Here is an 18,438-nt window from a genome sequence, read left to right on the forward strand (position 1 = left end):
TGTAAAGCTTTGATTTAGATTGATACAAAACGTAAGCCCAAGAAAATATCCACAACTTAGAGAATCTGGGTAGCTGACTAGAAATGAAGTTGAAGTCCAGGAGGAGGGAACATTTTATCCCATTACTTCAGGAGAGAAGTAAGGGCTGAAGAAAGGTTATTGGACTCAAAACATTAACTCTGCTTTCTCTCCACAGATGCTGCCAGACCTGCTGAATTTTTCCAGCACTTTTTATTTTTGTTTTACTCCAGGAGGGCAAGTCGACTATTCCATTAGTGCAAGAGAACCCTGTGTAAAACTGGAGCCAACGGAATCAGGAAAAATCTCTCTGCTGGATTGAGTGTACCTAGCACAAACTAAAATGGTTGTGGTTATTGCGGATCAGTCTTCTCAGTTCCAGGGTATCTCCGCAGGAGTTCCTTAGGGAAGTGTTCTGTACCCAACCATCTTTACCTACTTAGTGCAAGAGGGGGAATGGTTGACCCCATTACTCGGTTGGGGGATGGTGGTGAGAGTGGGCAGAGAGAATGAAGGGGTAATGGTTTACTCCATCACTCCAGGAGGGGGAATGGTTTATCCTATTACTTCAGGAGGGGGAGTGGTTTATCCCATTACTCCAGGAAGGGATATAGTTTATCCTATTACTTCAGGAAGTGGAGTTGTTCATCTCTTTACTTCAGCAGGGGGAATGGTTTATCCCATTACTCAAGCAGAGGGAGTACTGTTTATTACATTACTCTTTGGGAGTGGAGTGGTTTAGTTCAGTACTTCAAGGATGGTCAATGAGGGACAATTTTCTCCAGACAGTCGATTATGTATTTTGTTCAACTGGCAGCTAGTTTCCCACAAGATTTGCTCTTGGTATCTCACACCGGATCCTGGTTGAAAGATAACACACTCAGCTGCTTGGTCAAATGTCATAATGATGAGCAGTAATAAGGTTTTCCCCAAATGGCCTGGACAAAATGGATGTTAGGGAGATGCTTCCATTGGTAGGAGAGTATAGAACCCAAGGACACAGTCTTAGCGTAAAGGGAAGGCCTTTTAGAACGGAGGTAAGGAGAAACTTCTTCAGCCAGAGATTGGTGAATCTACAGAATTCACTGCCACAGAAGGCTGTGGAGGCCAGGTCATTGAGCACATTTAAGACTGAGATAGATAGGTTCTTGATTATCAAGGGGATCAAGGGTTACAGGGAGAAAGCAGGAGAATGGGGTTGAGGAACTTATCAGCCATGATTGAATGGCGGAGCAGACTCGATGGGCCGAATGGCCTAATTTCTGCTCCTATGTCTTATGGTGTCATGGTCTTAAACTTACATTGCGTGGTTGGAAGGGAATGCGTTCCTGGTCTTCATCCATTGCTGGAATAATCACTGACATCTTCCTGGGACCTTTAAATCCAAGTACATTTGTCTCCTGTAAACAATGTAACTTTGTGTTAAGATACACAAAAATATAAGAACAACATATTTATCCAGGTTCTAGGTTTATCTATGATTGTTAACTAACTTGCTATGACTAATTCTGATTATAAACCTGGCCCCGCTTTAATTACCACTATCATCAGGGGGCTGCACAGGACAGAGGTTCAAAGTGTAGCCTCATATCTCTCATAGAAGCTGTGACGAACAATGGAGATGAAGCAGCCCTAATTCACAGGGCCACTTCAAAAGAGGATCAACCTAAGGAAACTTTCGAATATCCATTATAGGATATCAGAGAGCCATATGCACTAAACTAGTAACCTGGACAGGCTAATGTTGGTGACATGAATTCAAATCCCACCATGGCAGGTGGTGGAAATTGAATTCAATCAAAATTTGATATTAAAAACAAAATCATTAGTGTAACAGTGATCATGTAATCATTGCTGATTGCTCTAAAAACCCATCTGGTTCAGAAATATTGTTTAAGGAAGGAAATCTGCAGTCCTTTTCCCAGTCTCACCTCCCTGTGACTCCAGACTAACAGCAATGTGGGCAATTAGGGGTGGATAACAAAAGCTGGCCCAGCCAGTTACACCCACATCCTGTGAATGAATAAAGAATAAAATGCTTTTATTCTCTGCATTGTTTCTGAAATAAGTTTCGTGTTTCCAGGAAATGACACAGATTTGGGCAGCATCTGTCTCATGAGGTCAAAGTTTGTGGAATAACCTGAACGGATGAGGAGATCTTTCCTTTGCATCATTGAACTAGCTTCATATTTAGCGTTGTTGTAAACGTAATAGTTCTGAAAGGGTTAATATTGGGGACTGCATTAAACTCCATCCAATCTGACAATATTATATCGGCTTGGGTGAAGATAAAGGCAGAACATCTTCAGATCTCATAGATTGCAGACCGAAATCCACATGCCTCTTCATATTCTTAGTCACAATGTCTAATGTAACTTGTATCTAATTGCTGTCATGTAATAAACTGCATCTTATTCCAGAAAAAAAGGCTTGTTTCTGCTAAGCCACAATAATGGTTGATCCTTTATCACGCTAAACCATTTAGGCTTTTATACTCATGTCAAGGAAAGCGATTCGGTGACATTTCTTGCTAGAAATACATGATGATCAGAGTGGGCATCATTGCTTCAGGCATCTCAAAGTTACAGAGAAAAAAATCCATTGGCTCAAGGAGAGGAAATTTCCAGAAGACTAATTGAGGTTTCAGCTTTAGATTTTACCATTTTAAGAACGACTCACACAGTTAGCAGCTGCAAACACTTGAGCAAATAACCAGTCGGCAAGAATTCGTGGAAAGGCTAGTCAGGCAGAAACAGTGCTACAGGATAAAACCTTTATTTCAGGCCTGCTAAGAAGCAGGGTTGAGCTAGAAAGAGAAGAAGACAATTGAAATCTGGCAGTTACAAATTCTACTGGAAAGCGAGGATCCATTGGAGCATTCCCAGTTCAAAGTTTGATGAGAAAGTGAAGGTATTGGAGCTCTGTGAGTTAAATTTGCACCATTGCAGCAGACATCATGAGGTATAGCCATAGTAGGGAAATCCACAACCATAAAAGTTCTTTAGGTTGAGGTCATAGGCTTGGAAACATTGCAAAAGAGATTTAAGGTGAGAAAAGGGATCATTTAAAAGTTAAAGCAAAGAGTCCAACAGAAGTGTGAGTAGATAATATGTCTTGGTGTGTGCCAGTCTTCAGCCAATTCGATTTACTCCACATGATGCCAAAAATGGCTGGAAACACTGGATATTGCAAAGGCTATGGGTCCTGACAACATTCCAGCAATAATACTGTATCTAATGCTCTAGAATTTGCTGCTCCCCTAGCCAAGCTGTTCCCAGTACAGTGACAAAACTGGCATTTACTTGATAAGTGGAAAATTGCCCAGGTATGTCCCATATATAAAAAGCAGGACCAATCCAACTTGACCAATTATGACCCTATCTACTCTTGATCATCAGCAAAATGCTGGAAGATGTCATCAACAGTGCTATCAAGCAGCACCTGCTCAGCAATAACCTTCTCGGTGATGGCTAGTTTGATTTCTGTCAGGGCCACTCAGCTCCTGACATCAATACAGCCTTGATTCAAACATGGACAAAGGAACTGAATTCCAGAGGTGAGGTGAGAGTGACAGCCCTTGACATCAAAGCTGCATTTGACCAAGTTGCACATTAAGAAGCCCTACCAAAACTGGAATCAATGGGGGCAGACTCTCTGGTGGTTGGAGTCATAACTGGCATGTAGGAAGATAGTTGTGGTTGTTGAAGGTCAGATATCTCAGCTCTAAGACATCTTGGTAGCAGTTCCTCAGGATAGTGTCCTAGGCTTAACCATCTACAGTTTCTTCATCAGACCGTCCCTCCTTCATAACGTCAGAAATGGGAATGTTTACTGATCACCACACAATGTTCAGCACCATTTGTAACCCCTCAGATACTGAAGCAGTCTGTGTTCAAATGCAACAAGATCTGGTCAATATCCAGGCTTGGGCTGACTAGTGACAAGTGACATTTGCACCACACAAAATTTAGGCAAAGACCATCTCCAATAACAGACAATCTAACCACCACTCCTTGACATCTAATGGCATTACTGTTACTGAATCCCCAACTATGAACACCCTGTGTGGAAGTTACCATTGACCAGAAACTCAAGTGGACTCCCCATATAAATACAATGGCTACAAGAGCAGGTCAGAGGCGAGAAATACTGTGACAAGTAGCTCAACTCCTGACTCCCTATCTACAAGACATCCTCATCTGCAAGACGCAAGTCAGGAGTGTGATGGAATACTCCCTACTTGCCTGGATGAGTGCAGCTCCAACAACACTCAAGAACATTGACACCATCCAGGACAAAGCCTGATTGATAATTCACAGATACTTCTGAGGAAGCTCGAAAAGCTTTATACAATTATTTCCATCTGAGAACGAATAAATTCTAGAAAGAGCAAGATTTAACAGCTGAGTTCAGCATCCAGGGAATCTGTAGATAATTTCATCAATGATCCCTCCAGATCAGTGGAAAACTGATAGTGTGGAGCTATGAAATCAGACAGAATTGCTGTTGGCATTATTGTGAGCCTTTCTCAAAATTATTGTTGTCTGAGAAGATCTGACTCTGAAGAAAGCTATTCATATTGTGCTGGAAGTAAAAAGAAGGAAGAATCATGAACAAATCCTGAGATCAAAAGCATAACCTTTTCATAAGAGAGCAACAGGACCTATCCAGTTTATAAACTATAAACCCTCTAAAGACATATGACAACCAATTGAAAGTCAGTGTATGTGCTGTGAGACAACAACAAAGCAAAAAGCTTCGCAGTACCAAGCAATGACAAAAGAATACTACATCTATAAAATTATAGGTCACTTCCAGAAGATGTGCAACTTTAGCACACAATTTCAGAACAGCAAAATGTCAAATGCCTTCTCATACAAAGATAATACTGAAAGAACCACCAACATCAGCCCAATGTGTTCCTATGGGAAACTGGTGATCCAATGGACTCAAGTTTAACAGAATCACTTCATGTCACTGCACACCTAATTAATTTTGGTACGGGGCAAATGTCACTATTTTATCAGATAGATTGTCATGGATGAAGAAGCAGCAGTCAGAGCTGATGGAAATAACATGGCATTATCCAGGTAGCATCATCATTTTCACCTTAAAGATAAGTAGCAAGCAACTCTGCAACACAAAAAGATAGGGAATTGATTTACAATCAACACTTCCCATTTTTGAGCCTGCATCCAAATCTTGTTCTTGACATCCTTGGAGTGGCAGGTGTTCAACAAGTTCCAAGACAAGTCAAGAAAAACCAAATTCTATTCGAAGAGAAACTGTTGGAGAATAACAAGTCCAAGAACAAATTCTTGCCATCCAACTGCTCAAAGGGCAACAAGTTGAAGATTTCAGTGGGTTTCTTAAACTCATAGTTGAACCAAGGAAGAACTATTTAGGTTCCTTTTATAGGCATAAGAGAATTGTTTCATACTATTGGCAGGAAGAAAATCTGTGACTATATAGGAGTCGTGGAAATGTTTTCCATTCCTATTTTCACTGCAAAAGTCCAACGAATTTTGTGAGCAGAAGCAACAACTGGCAACAAAAATGAGTAGTACAACCCACTTGAGTTCATTGTTGAACCTTCATTTGAGAAATAGCGCAGCTTGGTGAACAAATATTAATAACAAATTCAAGTCTGATACTAGGTTCTGAGAAGACACAAGCTCAAGCAGAACTTTTCATTCCTATATTCTCCCCAGAAGAATCCTCAGTTTTAGTAACAATGATCATGCCATGCAAGTGTGGCTGACGATGATTCACCAAAACTACGATCACAGAGGTGAATTAAAGTGTCCAAGTGAAGCAATAATCCAAGGTTAAGAGTCTACATATGTCAGCATAGATTTACCAGCTGATTGAGAATAAGAATCTGCTCACGCAAAGGAAAGTGTGATGCATACAACTCCATTGAAGGGACCACTTGAGTTAGGATCACTATTGTCCACAGATTCAGGACACTGCATAGAAGAGTGTTCTTGTTTCTATCATTATGATGGAAATTGATGAGATTAAAGACTATATAGATGACATAATTAGACAATGACTTGGAGATAGCAAGTTAGATTTCCTACTAAAGGAAATTCAGAGATTACGGTCATGTGGAAAAGGTAATGGACTGGCTACCAGGGTTAGCAGGAACAACAAAGGATATCCATGAGATAAAAGATCTTCTAGCAGAGAGCCAGTTTACAGACCAGGCAATGTCAAGATCAGAAGTACAGTCTACAGTCTTCAAGCCAAAGACTTACCAATCTTCCAACTCTGAAAAGAACACATCCTAAAAGAATTGAGAAGGTTAAGAATAGCTTGAATTTATAAAGTCAGGCACTTGGTGGAGATAAGATAATGGGAAATGTAAATATATCCAATAAAATAAGAATGTTAACCATAAGGGAAACAAAAAACTTGGAGGGAGAGATGTTGTGAAAGGTAATGGCTATGAATGGATTGATGTTGTGAAAGGTAATGGCTATGAATGGATTGATGTTGGTATTTGTCTCAGGTAGGTAGCACTTGAAATTAGACTTTCTGCTGCAGAGGTAGGGACACTATCACTACACCACAAGACCCTTAGACCCAGTCAAAGGAGAGAATATTGATGTGAGCATCTGTTGACCAACAATTATCATGGAGGCTCGGTTTCAATTGCAGATTTATGAATTGAATTGAAATTCTATCAGCTGTCTCGGTGGGATATGAAGACAGTTCCCTCAGTCATTAGCCTGGGCCTCTGGATTACCAGTCTTTCCCACCACACCACCTCTTCCCCCAAATGTGGGGTTATTTTCAGTTGCAATTGTTCTAATGTTGACCCCTTAGAAAACTATAAAGAATGACTAGCTGCCAGGGCATGTTACAGAAGCAAAATGCTTCCAAGTAATGCCACATTTGTCTGAACCAACTGACCTCCCTCCTGAGTGAAGGATAGCATGTACTAACATACGGGCGAGTTACATGGGCAGTGGACAGAAAGTACTAGGTTATAGAAAGGAAGTACAAGATTGTGAACAGGAGTAGCCAGCCAGCAAGGATACCTCTGAGGCACTGGTAGGCATTGAGGGGTCAGCTCATGACCAAAGAAAGGAGAACCCAGGTCCATGTTGCATTGAAGGAGGTCACTAACATATTTAACATTGCTATTGAGATGGCACTCAGCCTGTGAGGAGAATGCATGCAGCAGATTTTGCCATGGGTTTCCATTCATCAATAACTGTGAAGTAGGCCTAATTAAATAGAATATATACTGCTTCAGATTACTGCTTGTTTGATTTGCCACCTCGTTTACTGTTCAGTTTTGTACTAGTGCCCGGGGGCCCTGCGAATTTGTCATTAAAACATCGATGTTATTTTGACAGAGATAGTAGGAACTGCCGATGCTGGAGAATCTGAGATAACAAGGTGTAGAGCTGGATGAACACAGCGGGCCAAGCAGCATCAGAGGAGCAGGAAGGCTGACGTTTCGGGTCTAGACCCTTCTTCAGAAATGGTATTTTGGCGCTATTTTGATGTTCACACATTTTCCTGCTTCTGACTTCTTAAACTCCAAAGAATGTTGAATTGGCAGCAAAATGTTTACGCTATCCTGAGGTTATGAAAGCTGTTGTAGAAATAGCAAATAAGCAAAAGAATGATCCGAGCCTGAAGCTGATGACGATCTAAAAGAAGAAAGGCTGGAAATAATCGTTGTTTAAGACAATTAGTGCCTGAAAGGGTTAACAGACATCATGCAATAAGTGCTGCCCATCAGGAAGTAAAGGACTGTTCCCTGGTAGGAGCTAACCACATCTGTGCTTGTTACTTGTTCAATGTGAGAAGATTTCAGCACTTTATTGTGGACTTATTCTTAGGTTGAGCCTGAGGTCTCATAAGAGACTCTCAAATATCCTCAAGTGCAATATAAACAGTCATTTGGTAACAAGTAGTAAACAGTTCCATTTGACAAGATCAAGCAAAAACCGAAAGAACTGCAGATGCTGTAAATCAGGAACAAAAACAGAAGTTGCTGGAAAGGCTCAGCAGGTCTGGCAGCATTTGTGAAAGAAAAAATCAGAGTTAATATTTCGGATCCGCTCACCCTTCCTCACTTCTTTTTCAGCAACTTCTGTTTTTGACAAGATCGAGCCCTCTTCTGCCTAAGACATTTGATATCAGTAATGTAGACTGATACCAAGGCAGATTGGTCAGAGTGAATCTATTCAAGGTGTCCCACATAGTATCAACATTTGCAATGATATTCAGCACAGCCATCACATCTATGGAGAGAAATAGAGTTTACATGTCAGGCCAATCATCCTACATGATAGGTTGTGAGGAAAGCTCAATGACCTCTGTTTCCTTCCACTGGTACTATCTTCCCTGCTGACTTTCTCCAGCTCTTATTTTAAATTCACAGAATCCCCACCAGCTACCAATGACAGTTTTCTGAGATAGATTCACCTCTGCAGATACTCACGTAAGTGATAGCAGCAAGCTCCTGACGTACATTTGAATGACCGTGCCGTCCCCTCTCAGGGTTGACTCCATTGTCAAACACTGTAAACCTAGTTCCCATCAGGTTCGACCTTTGAGAGTTCAAAGAGACAAAAATGAAACTGGTGTACATCAACAGGCAAATGTTTATCCACACTGTCACAAAGAGGGCAAGAGAGAGACTTGGCATGGTGACTATATGAACAATGACAGACAAGGTAAGGATTCTCTGTCTCATCTTGTTCAGCACAATTTGTAACACCTCATGCATCATAATACATAGGACTGAATCTTGTTCCTGAAACAAATGGCCATTCACTGAAAGACTGGCATCCTGTGTGTCTGTGCCATCTTTAAAGGGCACTGTGCACTTGGATGGGCACTGACATTCCAAAGCCATGTTCCACCAAGGCTCATGTTCTTCCACTTTCACTATCGCTTGCAACACCTTCCCTCACTTGCTCTCATTGACTGCTCCCTGTATGCCCTCTCTGCTACCTCCTCAGTCCCTCTGTATGCTTCCTTAACTTTACCCCACCTGCACCAGCACGAACAGCCATGCTGCCCATTGTAGATCTCACTTATTAGCTCCGATTTTTCATTGCAAGGGAAGACAGCCCATGAAAAGGCAGAGATAGCCTGAATGGGTATGGGGGTATCTGTATCCTCACACCCCATGAAGAGAAACACCTGGGCCTTGCAGCAGATGACTGCTCCTGTGGGGATGCAGAAACATCCATGTCCCATCAATCAAGTATGTCCCACATTTCATTCCATTGTAACTCTCACACTAACCCCCTGTAACTTTCAATCATTGCACATCACTTGTAACCACTGGTTACAGCTTAACTTAACTTGTCCTTACCCTTAACAACTTCTCTTTCAACTCCTCCCACTTTCTACAGACAAAAGGGGTGGCCATGGGAACCCGCATGGGCCCAAACTATTCCTGCCTTTTTGTAGGTTACATGGAACAATCCCTCTTTTGCAGCTACACTGGCCCTAAGCCCCACCTCTTCCTCCGTTATATCAATGGCTGTATCGGTGCCGCCTTGTGCTCCCACGAGGAGCTCGAACAGTTCATCCACTTCACTAACACCTTCCACCCCGACCTTAAGTTCACCTGGACCATCTCTAATACCTCTCTCTCCTTCCTGGACCTCTCTGTCTCCATCCCTGGTGACCACCTCCAAACTGATATCTATTTCAATCACGCTGACTCCCACAGCTACCTAGACTACACCTCCTCTCACCCACCTTCCTGCAAGAATGTGATCCCCTACTCCCAATTCCTCTGCCTCCACTGCGTTTGCTCCCAAGATGGGGTGTTCCACTCCTGAACATCCCAGATGTCCTCTTATTTCAGTACCGCAACTAACCCCTTCAGTGGTTGAACATGCTCTTGATAGCATCTCTTGCATTTCCCACACCTCTGCCCTCACATCCCCTCCCCGCAACAGAAACAAAGATAGAGTCCCCCTTGTCCTCATGTATCACCCCACTAACCTCCGGATTCAATGTATCATTCTCTACCACTTCCGCCACCCGCAATCTGACCCCACAACCAAGGTTATATTTCCCTCCCCACCCCTATCTGCCTTCCGTAGGGACCGCTCTCTCTGCGACTCCCTTGTCCGCTCCAAACTCCCCATTAGTCTCACCACCCCCGTCACTTTTCCCTGCAACTGCAGGAAGTGCTACACCTTCCCCTACACCTCCCTCCTCATCCCCAACCCAGGCCCCAAAAAACCTTCCATATCAGACAGATGTTCACCTGCACTCCCGCTAATGTGGTCTATTGTATCTGCTGTTCCTGATGGGCCCTCCTCTACATCGGTGAGACCAAGCGGAGGCCTTGCTGGACTTGGCCACAAATCTCCAATAGCCCACATTGTTCAGGCATCTATAAGATTCTTCTCATAGATTCCACAGCCTATCAGAAATCGTGTGAGTGAGCTGAAAAATGAGGTATAATATGATACCAATTTGGCAATAAACAATCTGGGAAGCTCCTCTCCTGCTCTCCCTTATCTCCTGTAAAACAATCCAGTCAGTTGCATTCCCTTTTGGCCATCTCTAGAGCTCTATAAATCTACTTTCTTCAAGTGTCCATCCAAATTCCCTTTGCAGTCATTAACCACTTCTGCTTCCTCCATCCTTGGAGACAGCGTTTCCAGCTCTTTGCCATCTCTTATTTGGAAAAACATCTCCCTCAACTACCTCTTGCATTTCTCGCTCTGAATTTCTGTGGCCCTGGATCTTGTGCAATCAGCTCATGGGAAGTATTTCTCTTTGTCTACCTTACTTAAACCTGCTTCTTCTACACTGCTAACAAATCTCAGACCAGGTCCTCTGTCCCTTATACACTTCTATTTACATTTCTAAACATTCATTCATGGTATATGATGTTGCTGACTGAGCCGTCATTTATTGCCCATCCCTAGTTGCCCTTGACAAGTTGGTGGTAAATTTTTGCTGTCCATTTGGTGTAAGTGGACACACAATGCTTTTAGCAAGTGAGTTTCAGGATTTTGAAAGGAACATGCAGATGGTGGTGTTCCATACATCTGTTCCTGTTACCCTTAGATTGAAGTAGACTTTGGAAGGTGCCTTGTCTAAGAAACCTTGGTGAATTTCTGCAGTGCATCTTGTAGATAGTACATACTGCTGCTACAGAGCATCAGTGGTGGGAGGGAGTGGATGTTTGTGGATATGGTGCCAGTCAAGCAGGCTGCTTTTTCCTGGATGATGTCAAGCTTCTTGAGTGTTGCTGGAGCTGCACTCACCCAGGTGAGTAGGAAGTATTCCATCACATTCCTGACTTGTAACTTGTAGATGGTAGACACGCTTTGGGGAGACAGGAGGTGAGTTACTTGCCGTAGGATTCCTAGCCTCTGACCTGCTGTAGTAGCCACTGTAATTATATGGCTAGTCCAGTTCAGCTTCTGGTCAATGGTAACACCAATGTTGTTGATAGTGTGGGTTTCAGTGCTATTAACACCAATGAATGCCAGGAGACCATGGCTAGATTCCTCTTGTTAAACATGGTCATTACCTTGCACTGGTGCCATGAGAATTACACTTGCATTTTGTCAACCCAAGCCTGGATATTTTCCAGGTCTTGCTGCATTTGGAAGTGGAACTATTTTAGGTATGAGAGGAATTGTGAATGACGCTGAACATTGTGCAACCAATAGCAAATATCCCCACTTTGGACCTTAAGATGAGGGAAGGTGAAGGAGCATTGAAACATTCTTGTTAATTTACATTTATATAAATTTAGATCTTAAGTTTGCACATATGGTTAAGTTTGTCCCAATATTTATATTTACTCAGTGAAGTCTATACTTTTGAAGTATCCAGCTCTGCTTCCAGGTGAAATGTTTTCCAGCACCAGGGACAGCTCCACCAGAGAGAAAAGTGGATACAGTTGCCACACTCTCAGATTCTCACCTTTTCTCCCTCTTTATTCTTTATTTCCATATCAACCTGTTCAGAGATGTCACCACAGATCTGTGGGATACTCGAAAGATCTGAGGCATTGATTCCTGACAGCTTGTTCCCTAGCTTTATGTCGGTGTGGTGTTTCCCACAAGAATGTCTTCTATAAATCCAGGAGGGAATAAGTCTACTGTGAATTTCTCAATAGTTTACTTTGGAGACTACTAATTGTGGCAATGGGTTTCCATATACATCCCACAGCCCAAGTGACCAAGATACCTTTCTGACATAAAAAGACTTACAGATTAATAAATATTCCTTGGAGTTACTCAAATGTCCTACAGACACTGGCAAGGAAGTAAGTACAGATTATAATTGGGCTATTGGAAATAATTCTTCCAAAATATAGTGACAATATTCTATTTATTATTTGAGATGCAGTGAATGGTTATATCCTGTTCCTACATTTCAATTGCTTTGTCATGGCTCTTTCTTAACCTATTGCCAATGACTACAGATGCTTGATGTGCTTGGCACTGATGAGCTATAAGACAGAAAATAAGTCAAAGTTTATAATCTCAATGTCAACAGGCCAGCACATATTCCTCTGAGATGTGTTGCCCTTCAGCAGTGCTGAACAGAATGGTCAAAAGAATCAGAGGGAGCAGGTCTCTTCGGAATGCTTCATACAACATGTAGAAGCTGACTGAGGGTGGGATTAAGGTGTGGTGCATGTCATCTACTTTCCTATTCACATGACACAACAGACTGAAGCAGAGGGGAGACTGAAGAGATGGGAAGTGGGTCTTTCAGCCAGTGGGCAACTTTGCAATATTCACCAGGAAAGGCCTGGGGTTCAAGGTTCAAGCTGAGCTGAGAGTACACTCCTGTCAGAAAGACAGGACCATTTGGGTTAGTAATTAAATTTGGGATGGAGAAAGTTAATCAATGCTCCCTCAGAGAAAGATTGTAATACATTGAGTTTGCCTGGGTTTGAAACTGCATACTTGAGGTAAAAATCAGAAAGGGTGGAAACTACTCTTGGGAGGTACTGCAATGCAGACCGTATTGATCAACCATTCCCCATCCACATGCTCCATCGATCATCAGTCTTATCAACTCTAGTGTACAACAGGCAATTGTTCACTACCTGCAGGGTTTTGATGATCACAAATACTGTGGGCAGTTTTAAACTTCTTATCTAAGGAAGGATGTAAATTCATTGGAGATGGTTCAGGGGTGGGTTACTAGATTGATAACTGGAATTAGTGGGTTTTCCAGTATTTGAGGATACCTTGGACAGGCTGTGCTTGTTTCCAAGGAGTTTAAAAGTGTGAAGGGTGACTTGACTGAAGTGTATAATACCTTGAATGGACATGCCAATGATCTTTTCTCTTGTGGGTGAGTCCAAAACTGGGAGGCAGTGATTTAAATTAGGATTCACTCTTTTCAGACTGCGATGAGGAGAACATTTTATTCTCTCAGAGCGTTGTGTGAGTTTGGAACTATTTCCCTCAGAAAGCATTGGAGGCAGTCTCATTATTTAAGGCAGAGCTAGATTTTTGTTGGGCAGGGGAATCAAAGGTTACTGGGATAGGTGGAAATGTGAATTTGAAACACAAATGGAACAGCTGTGATTTAATAGAATGGCGGATCAGGCTCAAGGGGCAGAATAGTCTCTTTCTGCTCCCATTTCGAATAGTCAACACAATACCTTGGTCTGCATTCTCCAGTTCAGAGGCAATGCTACAAGAGTAGGTGAGTTCCAGAATGGAAACATGTGATGGTATGATATCAGATTGGTGTTGTGAATAGGAGCTAAGAGAAGGGATGGATAAATGGTAGCCAGCACAACCTGAGCTTTCCAATGAAGTTTTCTCCCCCTCGGGACAGGTCTGTTGGATCGATTGAAATGAGGTAGTTGGATGTCTTGCTTTTTTTCCGCTTCCTGCCAGCCAACAAGAAAACCTGGGACAAGAGACAGTCTTATTTAGAAAGCAATTAATAGCCATAGGAGACAATGTCTGCATCAACATTCCAAATAGGCATCAGGTCAACACAAACTGGTCCATACTGCAGCGCATGAAACAATAGGTTTGCACCTGTGGACAGGTATAAAGTGAGCTCTAGTGTAGTGTATTGTGATCCAATGGGCAGCCTCAATTGTCATTATGTGACTGTGTATTATTATCATTTTATATGAAAATGCTTTTGGGGCTACTCTGGTAACCCCACTGACAGAGCTCATAACTCCAGTGTGCAATCCCTACAGTTACTGACACTCCCCGTTCTCTGATAGCTTTTAAAACTAGCGAAGTGAAGGAACCTTCTACAACTTTGTTTAAATGATAGCATACAGTCCCCACAATGCAATTCTGTGCCACACTAATATTGCTGGGGAAGAGAAGTCCACTGACATACATTAAATATTGTCCGATAAATCATACACTGTTCTCACAAAAGATATCTGCTTGTACCCATCTGTCACTCCTTTATCAGTAATACCTAAGAATAGACTGATATTGTGTGGAGCTCCAGGTGAGACTGGCAGTGTGTGTATACAAAGCCAGTTTGGAAAGTAAGATGTTAGGAGAACAGAATGAGAATTCATAGGGGTGTAGACAGATTAAATGAGTGGATTAGAACAAGTATAATGTGGGGAAATGTGAGATTATCCATTTTGGATGGAGAAAAAAGTAAAGTAGATTATTTTGAAATGATGAAAGAGTGGGATATGCTGGTATGGAGCTTGGATATCATTGAACATTAATCACAGAATTGAAACATGCAGGTACAGTAATCGGTTGGGTAAGCAAATGGTATGGTAGCCTTTATTACACAGGAATTGGAATAAAGAAGTGACAGAGTCTTACTGCAATTGGTCAGGACTTTGGTGAGATTAGTAAATCAGAAGGAAAAAGCAGTAAAACTTGCAAGTTGCATATACTGATCCAATTAGTATTGTATACTTCAAATTGGAGCTCCAGTATGACCAATATCATAGAATCATAGAATTCCTACAGTGTGGAAACAGGCCCTTTGGCCCAACAAGTCCACACCGACTCTCAGAGCATCCCACCCAGACTCATCCTCCTAATCTACACATATCTATACAAATATCTAAATTTCCTAAGGATCATAATAACCCAAATTCTGTCAGAATATTTTCCCTGGTGAGCGATTCTAGAACAGTGATGTCCAATACACTAACTACCTGTCACATGTAACAAAATGCTCAGAGACGTGGTGAATCAATGATGTTCATTTTTAGAACCATACTGCATTGCATTATAGTTGCAATCATGGGTGTAGTTATGGTTATCGCATGCTAGACAGCTAATTCTCATCTGTCCCTAGGAGCAAGGATGAGGCAAACACATCGATGTTAGACAGAATTTGCAGATCGATCAGGCCACATCTGTGTTTATCAGAATACAGGTATTTCTGCCATAATGCATGTTTGGTTAACGCGAATTGACTGCGATGCGATGAATGAATTTATGCCATTTGGATAATGCAAATTTTCTGCTTGTACAGGTATAAAGATTTTCTATAGCAATTTTCTATAATGCAATTTTCTATAGCAGGAGGTCACACAAGAATGCAACTATCGCGTTATAGGAGAACTATCTGTATATTCAAATCTTAGCTTCCATGATACTTAGGTATGTGTTCAATGAAACAAGAAAGATAATCTGAAAGAAGAGTTGAGGGAGGGGGTCACAGTCAGACCAGAACCAGAAATGTTCCTCACTCTTCGCAAAAGGACACGCACAGCTAGGATGCACACTGGTGCCCGTATCATTTTATCTTTTATTGGGAGGAAGCGAGATGTGTTAAAGTGGAAGTTGTTCAATAAGAGAATAAAGTTGGCCAATGGAGGAGGGTGGGGTTGAATAGAAACCTTTTGGGTCTCTATTTGAGGAAAATGTTCTCAAGGGAATCCCTCAAGCTGCCCTGTTGGGGGATGGGGCTGTTAGACATCTGTGATGAAGAGGAGACAGATAAGACCAAGAAATTGGAAACTGCTAAAAGCAAGGGAAGACCTCAGAACAGTCACAGATGTAGATTGACAGAGACTAAATAAGAGGGCAAAAGTAGAGTCAAGATAGGAAGAAACCAGTTCAATCAGTCTGAAATGAAAAGTTTCCCAGAGGACGTTATGGATTTTGTAAATGAGGTGACGTTTTTAATGATTGGCTGACTATGAAGAAGGAGGCAAAATAGAACATTAACACCGTTTCTCTTCCATCAGATGCTGTCAGACACGCTGAGTATTTCCAGCATTTTCCATTTTTATTTCAGATTTCCAACATCTGCAGAATTTTGTTTTTGGAATAAAAATAGTCTGCCATCGTTGTAACCTTCCCCATTACAGTTCTCCCTGTGATGCATTCAGATCTGGAAGGGCACACTATAAGGCAGTTTGACAGAACAGCCTGCATTTGGAAGGACAGTAGCCCACTTCATCTTCAAATGTTGTGATATGGGATGTTAACTGAAGAAGTAAGTTTTATTTATCAGGTAGTAGGCAACGTTGTCAAACAGTTGAGGTATGTAAGTGGCAGACAGCACCGCAGTACTGTCAATTAGGTTACAATCATTCAGTTTTCCTAAGGTAGTACAGCAACATCCAAATGCCTACAGCCTTCACCTCAATAGTCCTGTTGAAACAAGCAATTGAATTGATAGCTAAAAAAATTATTTCACGGGTTCTGAATATCATTGTCAAGGGCAACATTTGTTGCCCATTTCTAATTCACCTCCGATGAGTTGTTTCATACGCCATTTCAGAGGGAGGTTAGGAGTCAATGACATTGCTGTGGGCCTGGAGTCACATGTAGACCCGGTAAGGATGGCAGATTTCTTCCCCAAGGGACCTAAGTGAACCAGATGGGATTTTACATTAACTGATAATTGCTTCGTGGGGAATACCAAGATTAACTTTATATTCCAGATTTGTCAACTAAAGGCTGCATCAGATTCAAGGCTGCATTGAAGCTGTTAAAGTATTAGCCTGGGTTTCTCATCCAGTTATATTATCACTGCACTACTGTCTCATCCCATAGGCACAAATATGGTAAAAGGAACAATTGCATTAGTTTGAGAATGAGCTAAAGGTTTATTAAATGTCCAGATGCTGTGTTCAGAAATGTCTCATAATACAATGTAAAGGGGGTAAATATCAAAGCACTGAAGGCAAAACAAAGATTTTTCAACTCTTTCTCTTTGAAGCTTCTTAATATATCAATTCTGATAAAATAGAGAGTTAACTCTTGAACAAATTTGATTTCCTTAAAAAATAACTTGAAGCACCTTGTCAGAGGGGAACACTTCAGTGAACAGATTGCCACCATCCTATGACAGTGTGCAGAGCAGACATGCTTTGTGACGTAATTTGGTTACAAAACCTTTTTGAAGCTGGTCACTTAGCTGTTACACTGAGTTTGTTGGTCTTGAGTGCTGATGATTTCAATTTTTGAACCTAGTTCCAAAGGCTTTGTGTAGCTGTTTCTTTGACATTGAAGGTATTTTGTGCCATGAGGCAACATTGGGGCCACATTACCATTTGTTTGGCAAACTCAAAATCCCATTGGACAGGACCAATAGAATCATGAACACAGGCTCAAGCTAAGAGCTTGGCTGTTAAGGACTATGATAAAGAGGGATTTCTTCACTTAGGTTGTTGTGAGTCTTTGGTATTATCTATCCTAGTGGGTTGTGGAATCATTGAGTACATTAAAGACAGATCTTTGGTTAATATTGTGTTCTGAAATATGGAGATATTGTACAAAAGTAGGTGGACAATTAGCAAGACCTTATGCATAATGGAGCAGATTCAAAGGATCAAATAGTGTACTGTGTTCCTACTTCTCATTTAAGAATCCCTACAGTGAGGAAGCAGGCCATTCAGCCCATACCACCCTGCTGAAGAGCATCCCGCCTGCACCCTTACCCTATCCCTGTAACCCTGCATTTTCCCATGGCTAATCCACCTAGCCACGCATCCCTGAGCACTATGGGCAATTTAGCATAACCAATCCACCTAATCTGCGCATCTTTGGACTGTGGGAGGAAACTGGAGCACCCAGAGAAAACCCATACAGGCACAAGGAGAATGTGCAAGCTCACACGGACAGTAACGCAAGGCTGGAATCAAACCCAGGTCCCTGGTGCTGTGAGGCAGCAGTGCTAACCACTGAGCCACCAAGCCACTGTGCCACCTCTTATGGTGTAAGAGGTTTGGTGTGGAGCTCTGTGCTAAAGTTCCTAATGGGAATCTGTGCTGGGGCTCTGCAGAGAACTCTGTGCTGAAGGTCTGAGCTGAGATTCATTTGGAGCTCCATTCTGTGGCTCGTTTGGAGCTCCGTGCTGTGGCTCATTTGGAGCTTCCTGCTGAGGCTCATCTGGAGCTTCCTGCTGAGGCTTGTTTGGAGCTCTTTGCTGAAGCTCTGTGCTATGGTTCAATTGGAGCTCTGTGCTGGGGCTCATTTGGAG

The 18,438-nt window shown here is 42.0% G+C and overlaps 1 protein-coding gene across 1 annotated transcript in view; it reads right to left on the bottom strand.

Moving 5' to 3' along the window:
* LOC109937577 (tubby protein homolog) overlaps positions 1–18,438 on the bottom strand; it is a 109,081-nt gene that overhangs the window by 4,357 nt on the left and 86,286 nt on the right. The window contains exons 5-7 of the mRNA XM_048611847.1: positions 13,796–13,908; positions 8,483–8,591; positions 1,320–1,418 (exon numbers count right to left, since the gene is read on the bottom strand). Coding sequence (XP_048467804.1) covers positions 1,320–1,418; positions 8,483–8,591; positions 13,796–13,908 — 321 coding nt within the window. The remainder of the gene's footprint in view (positions 1–1,319; positions 1,419–8,482; positions 8,592–13,795; positions 13,909–18,438) is intronic.

The sequence above is a fragment of the Rhincodon typus genome, chromosome 25 (assembly GCF_021869965.1).
Source record: "Rhincodon typus isolate 14 chromosome 25, sRhiTyp1.1, whole genome shotgun sequence".
In the NCBI taxonomy this organism is placed as follows: Eukaryota; Metazoa; Chordata; class Chondrichthyes; order Orectolobiformes; family Rhincodontidae; genus Rhincodon; species Rhincodon typus.